General features: G+C 34.5%; 2 protein-coding genes and 1 pseudogene across 2 annotated transcripts; all 3 read right to left on the bottom strand.

Annotated features, from left to right (window-relative positions):
* Positions 1 to 514: 514 nt before the first annotated feature.
* LOC110686602 lies at positions 515 to 3,386 on the bottom strand (annotated as a pseudogene).
* A 2,104-nt stretch (positions 3,387 to 5,490) lies between these two features.
* Positions 5,491 to 7,247, bottom strand: LOC110686601. The gene is made up of 6 exons (XM_021863203.1): positions 7,191 to 7,247; positions 6,906 to 7,023; positions 6,627 to 6,685; positions 6,453 to 6,539; positions 5,793 to 6,271; positions 5,491 to 5,542 (listed from the first exon to the last, which is right to left on the bottom strand). Coding segments are annotated over exons 1-6 (801 nt in total). The 3' UTR covers positions 5,491 to 5,541.
* Positions 7,248 to 7,278: 31 nt separating this feature from the next.
* LOC110686600 lies at positions 7,279 to 8,747 on the bottom strand. Its single transcript, XM_021863202.1, has 2 exons — positions 8,189 to 8,747; positions 7,279 to 7,404 (listed from the first exon to the last, which is right to left on the bottom strand). Exons 1-2 carry the CDS (start codon positions 8,558 to 8,560, stop codon positions 7,279 to 7,281), a joined length of 498 nt encoding a protein of 165 aa, XP_021718894.1. The 5' UTR covers positions 8,561 to 8,747.
* Positions 8,748 to 11,844: the final 3,097 nt, after the last annotated feature.

Genomic DNA, 11,844 nt, shown 5'->3' with positions numbered 1-11,844 from the left:
GTATAATGCAAAAAAAATCGAGCATCTTAAGTTAAGTTTACAAGTAAAAACACAAGGATGTTTCTTGTAACATAACGCAAATAAACGACTAAACAATGTTAAGTGTCAACAATCCCCATATACAAAAGGCCATGCTCAATGTTAACAATTTAATCGAATTAAATTCACCAAAATGCCTCACTCTATCAGTCACACACACAAATTTACCAAACTGAATCACTAACACTCACACATCACTTTGCCACATTCACACAAGACTGAACTTGAAATCCATCCAACACTCACCTGTATATATACAAAGCAGCAACATAATTTGCTGCTTCCACACTTTTTTGGTAATAATATATGATCTAACTAAGAACTAATTAAGAATATGTCAAATTATCAATGCCATTCATATTGCACACGCTTCATTCCATACATAACTTTCAAGACATATATTACACCCAGTTGGCAGGCAGCGCGAAATCATGAAATCTGAAAGATTCTTCCCCTGCTGTATCTCTAGCCAATCCTATCTCAGTTCCACCACCATTAAGTCCAGCACCAGGGGAACCCGAGGATGTGAAGGAGGTTGGTTATGATCACCATCAGAATATCGAGGACTCTGAAGGCTGTTAGGCCAAACTGGCATAGCTAATGGAGCAGGACCACTTTGTGATCGTGCAGAATTAGAAGCAAACTGTGAGTCCTGCATCAAAACATGGAAAAGCAAGGGTGCTCGAGCATGGCGGTGTAAGGATAGCTTCTGGCTAAGGGAAACGGTATCAAAGCATTGGATAGCACTTGATGGAGAAACAATCCAAGGAAGGACTTTTTGGTTGTTTACTCGCGATATCACTAGAAGCTTAGAGTCTCTTGATGCTTCTTTATACAACTCACTCAGGCCTGATCTTGCAGAAGGGACATTTCCATCACCTTCTAGAATTGATGATATGTATATAAATCCCTACAAACATTGTCCCAAATATGTTAGCATTTAGCAACACACTACCAAAACTTTAGACAGAAACGAGTCAATAGCATGTTTATGTGTTTCTAACCTCTTCAGTGCGACTTACAGCAAAACCGAGCTTTACATCACCCTCTTCTATGTCAATCTCGATTGGATACTCTTGGATGGGAGAGTACCAGAGACGAATTGCTCTGACTACTCCAATGTCGACTCCGTGGTAGTCCTCAAATCCATACAGGCTTGCATTGGCAAGATTTGGCAAATCTGACAATGATGAAGTGCTCACTGTGGAAGAAGCTGTTTCACCAGAAATCTGTTGCAAACGAGAAACAGATGGATTAGTCATTACCTTACTGATTAGTCGCATTCATTAGTATCGAAAACCAACAAGTAGTATAGGAATAAGTACCAAGATCTTAAAACAATAAATTTGGATCACTCAAAACACCAGAAAAACATTTCAAATCTTCAATTTGAACAGCATTGCATCATGCCATATTTTACCAACTAATTGTACGTAGTACTCAAGTATGAGAACGCGAATGCCTTAAAATGACTAAAAACTCACAGAATCAAACAGAATAAAACAATTCCAATATGTCAGCTTGTTTTACTCAGACAATGTAAAAATAACATTAGACTAGCTAAACCACATAACATAACCGAGCAGTTGGCTATAATATAACATACTGAACTGCATATTCGAGTAAAAATGTACCTTCGTAAGTAATGATTCAGTCTGAATGTTTGTTAAGGTTATTGGGATCCCTGATGCCTGAGCCGCGTTAAACCATGCATTAGCTCTAGCAAGAGTATCCTCCACATCATTATAACGCCCACGTCCTGTTCTGAAGCCTTTGGCAAGAACAGGATGGAGAAAAAACTGCTTGAATTTGGGACTCGTAGCGTTGTCTGCATCTTCCGTTCCCATGGATAGGCTACATAACCATCCTCGATTTGAGTGCTGTTTAACGTGTGATGTAACCTGGAGTCCCTAGAAGCTGCGATTAGAGATCAAGATAACAAAATACCGAGGAGGAAGAAACGTGTATCAGATCATACGTACAGATGAATTGAATCTTGTTCGCATACTCAAATTAGGCCAAACATCTAAATTTGGTGTACTCGATAAAGGTCCTTTTCAATTTCATAGGAAGTACAATCGTACATAACTAACTACCTACTATATCAACATTAACGTTACCAATAATTATCAAGTGGACTTGATAAGAAGACACTCAAATTGAATGCAACATTTGACTTGTCAAAGTCGGTCTAATTTTGAACTTTTTGACCTCTATTGTGATAGAACACAGTAAGAGGAACATCTTCAAAAAATGTGATCTTGATGAAAATTTTCGGGGATATTTAACTAAGATTACATATAGTAAGACTTGCAAGTCATGCAAAGTCAAACGTTGCAATTAATTTGGAAAGGAGAAATGCAAACTCTTATGTTCCAAATACATACTCTGTACATCCTAAAAACTCACATAATTAATTTCATATAAATATATAATTCCTGTTTTATATTGTTCTGCTAATTGCCTAATTGTTATCAGTTATGAATATTGTCACTCTTACTCATCAAATTCATATATAATCAAACAAGTTGAGAATAATTAATAATTAAAATATGATCAATAATTCACAATTAAGCCTAAAATCTATGACTGACAAAAACTTTGAACATGAATTCAATTATTTAATCATAGCACCCAGCTAGACTTAAAAAACCAATTAACTACAAATCAAAATCAACCTTTCCTAAACATGTTTTCCAAGATCGTCCTTTGCAATAACTTTTCGAAAACGAGACAATCTTAAAGAGACGGAGAGAGTAAAATTATCTAGATAAAAAGAAGTCAACGCAACAAAAACAAAAATCCCTATATACATTACCTTGTAATTGTAAGCACTCAGTCTCAGAACGATCAATAAAAGCAACAGCATAATTAGGATCATCAATAGCTCTCAAAACATACTGTTGCTTCTTCTTCCTTCCTTCAGGAACAATACAACCAACCAACACAGCAGAGTCAAACTCACCGCGTCGAACTCGAACTCGAACCGCAGTTTCCTTGCTCTTAAAGCCCTTATGCAAATGTTTCTGAACACCAGAGTTACCATCCTTAAAGGGTGATCGTAGGATCAATTCACCAACTTGGATCTCTTCAACGATATCGCCGGTTTGGAGTAGTCCTCCACTCCATTCGTCGGCTCTTGAGGTACCTCTTATGCATTCGATTGCTAGTACTTTCGAGTTCGAGCCCGACCAACTACGTGATGTCGAAGTTGATGATGATATTGATGAGCTTGTTCGATCAAACAACATTTTTTTTTTTTGGGTTTGAGTTTTGAGGAGAGGATCAAAGGAGAGATAAGAGTGAATGAGTAAAAGAATGGAGGGGTTTTGTAAGAAGGAGTTGCGCGGGATTGACTTTTCAAAGTTTGGTTATTGTCATCAAGAAAGGAGTTGAAGTTTAGGTGACATCAATTAATAACATCATATTTTTCACCTTTTGTTTTTTTTTTAAGAAAATTTGTTGTAGATTCAAGGTTTTAATGCAACATTAATTACAAAATTAAGTCACATGAAGTATTCCCTCCGTCCCCGATTGATAGTTACTTTTACTATTTTTGGTAACTCAAAATGTTAGTCATATTTGCTTTTTTCAAATACCATTAATATTATTTTTTACCAAAATTCTTTAACATTTGCAAAAATATTTGTGCAAATTTAACTTTTCAATGTTAATTTTACTTTCCCATGTACTTTTTTACCTTCTCTATCTACTTTTTTGCATAACTAATGTAAATTTGCTTTTTCAATGTACTTTATTTAATTCTTCCTAATTCCCGTGATTTTTCTTCAAAAGTGACTATCAATCGGGGACGGAGAGAGTACAAAGTAAATTTAAATGGATAGATAGGTTATTAGGTTGTATGATCACTTGTATGAGCCAATTATATGCATGGTGTTTACCTTAATCATCCTTAATACGGAATAATAAAAAGTTGTAGTAGTAGATTTTTAGATTGTTGACTAGATTTCATTTTATAATAGAGTATTCATTGTAAATTACTCATACAAATTCATTTTTTTTCCCTATGTATATGAACTATTTTTAGTGTTTTAGGATCTCTCTATGCCTTTTGAAATTGCCATTAACCTAATATTTCACCTTTCTTATCGGTGAATGCCGTGAATCCTTTAAGTTCACATCATATCCGCAATTTCAAATCAATAAGTTTTATTGTAATCTTATTTAGAATATACGCATGTAACGCATCTATGCTAAATTAGCTTTGAAGGTGACATCAAAATTAGCAAATATTTTCTAGAAACTACAAAGTCTACAAGTCTATATTTTTGGAAAATGACTATTCTAACTCATATGGTAGGAATAAGATAATTCAACTACTAATTTAAAATACACAAGATGTGTATATCTAATTAAGCTTATTTGACTCAAACTTATTTTATTGAAAAGAACATGGTCTTAGATCCGTTTTCAAAATATTGCAGAAATTGTTAAAAGAACTTCACCTACAAGAAAGAGCAAACGATTGTTGAGTGTGAGAAAAGACAAAAAATATTATATATATATTATCTCTGATTTTTTAAGTTGTAACTTTGGAATATTTTATCTCTCAAATAATATCCCAAAGTTACAACTAAAAAAAAAAAATCTGGAGTAGAATATATTTTAAAATTGATAAATAAAGGGAGTGACAAGACAAAGACAAATTAAATACAAGTACAATGCAACTTACAAGTACTCCATATAAAATTCAAGAACATAAAAAAGGAAATGTGTTGAAAATTTCTATATAAACTTTTATAGTTATTGGACTTTTCTTGTCAAGTCATCTTCCATTAATATAACGAAGTTAGTTGACTAAAATATTTGTTGATGATTCCTTAGAGCTTGGAGGTCAAATACATTAGCCACCTCTTTAAACCTACACGAGTACATGACTATTCGAGGGTCAAGAAATGTCATGTTGGTACACACTTAGACTTGTATATAATTATACTTGGTGACGAGACTTCATTGTAAGCGTACCATAGTTGCAAGGAAATTTCACAAATGTTCATACATGGCATACGAATTACGTAAAATGATAAAGTATTACTCGGTATAAAAATAGGTGTATAGTGTATTGATTCTCGTATTATGTTTTTTTTAATTCTAAGTTTCACTTAAGATTCCAATTTATGTATTGAATATTGTAAAACACTAAACATTTGTTTGTAACTTTTTTTTTTTTTTTAAGATTATTATTCTATTTATCCCGGTTGGGTGATGAAGATGAACAGTATGTAGTAATATACTTCGTACATGCTAATAAGTACGCCAAAGAACAAGAATATATATATTTCTTAATAATAATATGACCTTAGTTACTCTTTTAAGTACATAATTGATAATTCTACAATAACTTGTCAAGTTATAAGAACACATTCTTCTGTGTTATAGCATAGAATTATCATTCCAAGTTACATATATATGTGCTATCACCTTGCACAGGTACCGTCGATTCTTCATCATCAGAATTTGATACTAATATTGGACATCATACCTACATAATTGGTTAAAATGAGTTAAATTTCTTATAGTGTATCAAAAAAAATTCAAACAAGTACCACCTAGTAGTCGGTAATGTTACTTGAAGCAAAGCTCGCTTATAGGGTTATATATCTTAAGGCCTCAACGTTAACCCGACAATGAGAATCGAACCCTTAACCTCCCAAGGGGGAGACCGAATCACCTCTCAAAACAGGCATGATGCTAAAAAATATATGGAGCTTTACAAAAGAAAAGATACTTACTACATCCATCGCTTCTGTGAGGCTACTGCATCTTTGGATCCACTATGAGTTCGTCTTCTGTTAGTTTTCGAACCTACACCAGCAGACACCTTGTTTGGCATTGGAGAAGCTACTGAATGATAAGTTTGATTCAACGATTTCTCCTTAAGGGGACTCACTGGTCTGGATTTCGGGACCTGAAGTGAAAGCATTGTAGAAGGCGATGGGGCTTTTGCAAGTGACAGTTTCTGGTTTATCTTTGACAGTTTCTCACTTGAAGAAGAGCTGTTTTGAAGAGGGGTGTTTGTGGAGGCCTTTACTACTACTCGAGTTTCAACAGTACAAGAGGTATTCTGCTTCTTCTCAGAGGTGCAGTCTGAATCAGAAGATAAAGGACTATCCATATCATAAAGCAGATTATCTGACATTGTAGGTAGCTGTTTCTTATCCAAGCTCGGCCCAGAGAATGACCGCCTTTTGGCTCTTGTTAAGTTCACCACCTGTAACAATGTAACGCTTTAGTATTGTTGAATGTTAATACTCCTTCCATTTGAGTTGTAGACTTAATATTGCTTGATTAAGGAAGTAGGAAATAAAAACTTATTGCAGGCAGAATTTGGCAACTTATTAGAGAAAAAAGAGTTGAAAACGATTGAAGTTGTTACAGCAAAGAGGTCTTACCTTCTGTTCCAGAACAATCAAGTCCTTTTTCAACTTAGTAATAATTGTGCATTTTCGACGAATAACCTCTTCAAGTTCTTCAATTCTCTGTCAAGAAAAGGAAAGTGTCTTTACTGAACCATCCTCGTTTCATAAATTAAAGAAAAACAGAACAAATAGTAAGGCATATCTTACTTTAGAAGTGACAACATCTTTTGAACGAATAAAGAAGAAAGCTCCTTTATAGCAGCATCCTTTTCTTCACATTCCCTCTTAAGATTATAAGTATCTTGCTCTATTGCTAAGTTATTCAGCTGAAAACCACACCCAACATCGACATTCAGTGTACGTTTTGCTCGAGGCAAAAATAAATAAACAAGTTATCCTTTGCTCAAAACAGATGCATATATATATAGCAAAAATATAGAAACTACGGTTAATTCATTACTTGTAAATCTGCCACTGAAGTGACACTTGAAGCCCAATCAGACAAATCTGACATACGACGTTCCTCCTGTTCTGCTTCATTAGAAATAGAGAGTCTATTTTTAAACATCTCGTCACAACTAGCAGCTTTCACAAGTGAATTTCCCTGGTACATTACAAGCATGTCAAATTCAGCTTCTAACATGTCTAAAGAACACAAATTTCTGTTTCCTTAACCTATCATTTTCTTTGTTTGTGTGTGTATATAGTGCATGAAGTGAATTACCACTAGGAAGTACTTTGTAACAAAACGGGCAAATAATAGAGTCTCACAGAAACATCATTCAACTCAGCTCGGCGTTGATCACAGAACCAGCAGTCTGTGCACATAGAGTCAGATTTGCTGGCCAAAGATGATCTTCTAGACGAAAATTCCATTATCTTGGATGCTGAAAGAATCAACTATTGCTTGAGGCTGATCTTTCATAGAATTCATTTGCTCACACAAATCATCAAGCTTTTGCTGCATGCTCATCAATATATCATCCTGCAAGAGAATTAAAAACACACTGATCAGTAAACTCCACATGAAATTTTCAGTAACACTCAAAAATCGAAAGAATGCACTCCCTATTCCCCTATTACTTCAATCACAGTCACATTTACTGATTCAAAATTTAAGAATGCAGCTAAAGAATTTGGCATGTCATAATAGTAAACCAAAAACTCGGGTATCACATAACACCATGCTTGATCATGTAATTCACAGACTCACAGTCACTGAATCAATTGTAAACCAAAAACTCAGGTATCACATAACACCATGCTTGATCATGTAATTCACAGACTCACAGTCACTAAATCAATTGTAAACTCAAAATTCGGGTATTAAGAGTATAAGTCAATCTCATTCGCGTAAATTGGCTCACAAACATGCTAAAAGAGATCACTTTTCACTTTCAATCTCATTTGGGTAAATTGGCTCACAATGTATAGTTTCTCCTATGACAAAAGAAGCCAACAAAGCGGGTCTACAAACAATTGTACTTGTTAAAGCTACCAACTTTTAAACATCAATATCATCATCATCATCTTTATCATCCAATTAATCACTTTTCACTTTCAATTAATTTAAAATTTACAAATTCCAAAACCCTTACATAATCTTTACAGAAGTCAATAATTATCCCTAAGACCCACCAAAATTTTTTAATTTTTTTTTTTAAAACCGAACTCAGAATTAAAAACCCCACATAAAAAACAATCATAAAATCATTACAAATTCAAAAAATCAAATGTGATTAAAAAGAAAAGGGAGAATTTTTACAAACCCTGAGTTGAACACATTTTCTGAGTTGAAAAATCTGGCGATTCTTCTCACATTTAGCAGCAGCAACAGCAACAACAGCAACAATAAGAACACGATGAATAGGGCTAAAGAGCTCCCACCCAACGGCTTCCTCTCGGCTTAAGCCGCCGCCAATGGCTTGAGCCGAGGTAGCTTCATCGGCTCCAACAAGCCGACCTTGAAGAGAAACCCAAGCCAAAGTCTTCTTCTTTGTTGAGCCGGCTCGAATTGGGCTACTCGGCTTGGAGAATTGGCTTGAGAGACGCCGATTGTTGAGTGTTGAAGAGGGTGTTGGAGAGAAAGACACCAAATGAGCCGGCTTGAAAGCCGCCTCTGTTTCGGCGGCGGCTTCCATGAATTGAAGCGAAAATGTGGTTGAATTGAATTTGAATGAAGGAATGAATTAATGTTGTTGTAATAATTGGAGGATAGGAAGAGATTTTGTAACGTTGAGTTATGGAAAGAAATTGAAAATGAGAAAGATGGCATATATTTTTGAAATGTTGATTTTTTTTTTTTGGATTTATTGGTTTGGGAGGGAAGGTTTGAAAATGTGGGCCGTGGTCCGTGGAGAAGTGGACGTTGCGGATTCATGTTGGAGGGTTAGGAACTTAGGCGGGTGAACGGTTAGACCGGATGAATGGGCGTCCAGACGAGTCTTAAAAAATCAGTCCATTTTTCGACAGGTTGTTATATACACCAGAATGGCAGAGTGTACCATACACCCATAGATATTTGTTTTCACTTTGATGATTATATTTCAATTTATCATCAAATGAAGAGCAAAAACTAAACTTAGTTTAGTTGGGTACTTTGGGTGTATGATATACTCGGATGTATACAACAAATTCTATCATTTCTCAATCTGGGCCAGGTCAGGCCTAGATTCGGCCGAAAAATTCTAGTCCAGATCCGGCTGAAAAATATGAAATCCCAAGCCCGTCCAAAAAAAAAAAAAAAAAGTCAAGCTTAGGCTGAAAAAAAAGCCGCCCAAAACCTGCCAAAATTAGAATCGGGTCAGATCAACTTTGATCTACTCTTTGAACGGGTTATCCGTGTTACCATTGTAGACTCGTAGTATAGTAGTTCGGATTGAACCGTTAATAACCCGTAATAAGTTATGACCGAACCGTTTACAACCCGTGAACCGTTTATAATCCGTAAGTCTGTAACCCGTTATGACCGTTAGAGTGGTATATTTTTATCAATAGTAAAACAAAAGGGTTTATTTTGAATTACAAAGTATTTATGTTGAAAATGTTTGAAATTTTTGATGTCATTGAAACTCTTATGTATAAAATATTATTGTACTCTAAACGAGTAATGGGCTTATGGAACACTATATTAGTGTATTAAAAAAAAATTAAAAATCTAAATTAAAAGCTCTAGATTTGTTATTATTATTTGATCCTTAAAATCATTATTACAAAAAAAGGGACATTAAAGTTAAACAAACTAATTACTACTCCGTATGATCTATTGGAATAACTAATTAAAGAATATTGAGATATACTAGACGATATACGTTAACGATACCCGTTTAAAACTGGCAAAACAGGTTGTTCAAACCGACTGATTAACAACCCTAATCGATTACAACCCGACCCCGATTAGGACTCGATATGTGTTGACCCAAAACCGCTTTAAATTGACAAACCCCGTTTTTAAACTGGACCGAATTTAACCCGAAACCGATTATGACCCGAACCAATTATAACCCGACCTGAAAAGAAACTGTAATAAAAAATAAACCAAAAACGAATCGACTCGAAATTGATTTAAGACTGACCTGAACTAACCATTAATAATTTCAACCCGTTAAAAACCGACCCGTTACAAACCGAAAATCGATAAACCAACCCAAAAACTTAACCGAAAACCCGATTGACACCATTCTTTAGAAATCAAGGTAAGATTTTAAAAGAAGTGAGTCAAGCCTTGTATGGAATTGCAACACAACATTTTTTTTATATGATGGATTACATTTTAATTTCGCTTTAACAAATCAAGTGACTAATTAATTGCAGTTTTTTTTTTTTGAAAGAATAATTAATTGCAGCTTTAGTTATATTGTTAATAAGTATCATACATATACTTTGTAAGATCACTAAGATGAACAATGTCAGATGCAAGCCTAACAAGACTGTGGTAGATGGGCCGCAATTTTGGGCTTGCCTAACAAGGTTGTGGTGGATGGGCCGCAAGATTCATGGGTTATTTGTGGAGCTACAAAGGCTATGCTTTTGAGATGAGACAATATGTGTTACGTAGCAGCAAAATTTTTTATTGACTTGAAGTCTTGAAGACTTGTGGCATAGTACTAAGTACGTAGCAGCCCACACTTTGACATATGTATTATTCTCATAATAATACAATTTATTTCACAGTAATTATAATTAGATTATTAGAGGGTGATTAAGTCGCGATTTGTCTCCTTTTTTCGATTATAGGGCATGAGCAGCATCTTAACAAGGTCCATAGTAACAGAAGCAAGCCATTTGCCATTGTAACCTCTCTTTCTTTCCATAGTAGGCATCCCAGACGTTCTTGCACTTGTAGGAGCAGTTATCCGTCCACCAAGCTTTGTATAACCATCCACAGGTTTTTTGCTTCCGCCATTTGGATTTCTAGAAAATAATACGACAACAAATAATATTTATAAGTTGAACAACGGTTGCACTAGATATCTACAACAACAAACAAGCTTATAATTTGGTTTTATTGTCGTGTTATAGGTTATGCCATATGTGTAACTTGTATAGCGGTTGTACCAGACCATGGCATATTATGTTATTTCATGTGTGTATATATATCATATCATATTTGTATTATGCTATTATACATTACTAGGATACACTTCATTTCTTGATTATTCACGGTATCCATTATTGATAAGCAAGGTTATAAACTTATAAACATTATGACATGCACTAATCACAAATTAAACTAAATTAATTAAGATAATAAAGCTAATGCTACAATACTAACAGTGATTAAGGGGGTGGATTAACTCACCAGTGCTCACTACAAGCATTGAAAATGAGAGAAAGTGCAAGGAGGCTAACGAAGTAAGTAGACTTAGCCATTTCTTCAGCCTTTGTTAGTTAATTAAGCTAGATATCGCGAAAAAATACACTTTATTTTGATTTGTGTTTTTTCGATTTTTGTGAGTTGTGATTTTTCGTCATAAATGAGATGGGTATTTATAGGATCATATTTACCATTTTTTCTTGATAAAAAAAGATCAATAATCTAATTACAAAGAGTTACAATAGAAGAAGTCAAATTACAGAAACATTCAACAATTAATTAAAGAGATAAACAAAGTTAATATTTTCTCTTTTTGATGAGTAATGCTATGTTGTCATGATCTCGGACTTTTGTTGGTTTTGAATTTTTCTCAAGGAAAACAATGATGCTAGATCTCAACTAATACATAACTACGTACATATATACTGGCATTGTGCACTAGCCATTAGGAGAATAGGAGATTTTTTGGTGCACAGGAGAATAGGAGAAAATTTGTGCTAATTATGTATTTCTGCCGAGTTTAGAGTCTAGAGTCTAGAGTTTGGGGATAAACTCACCCTAAAATTAAAAAAATATTCTTATAGTCGATTAGGCCCTAGTTCAACTCAT

Source organism: Chenopodium quinoa, unplaced genomic scaffold (genome assembly GCF_001683475.1).
Source record: "Chenopodium quinoa cultivar QQ74 unplaced genomic scaffold, ASM168347v1, whole genome shotgun sequence".
Lineage (NCBI taxonomy): Eukaryota > Viridiplantae > Streptophyta > Magnoliopsida > Caryophyllales > Amaranthaceae > Chenopodium > Chenopodium quinoa.
This window is presented reverse-complemented; position numbering and strand designations above follow the sequence as displayed.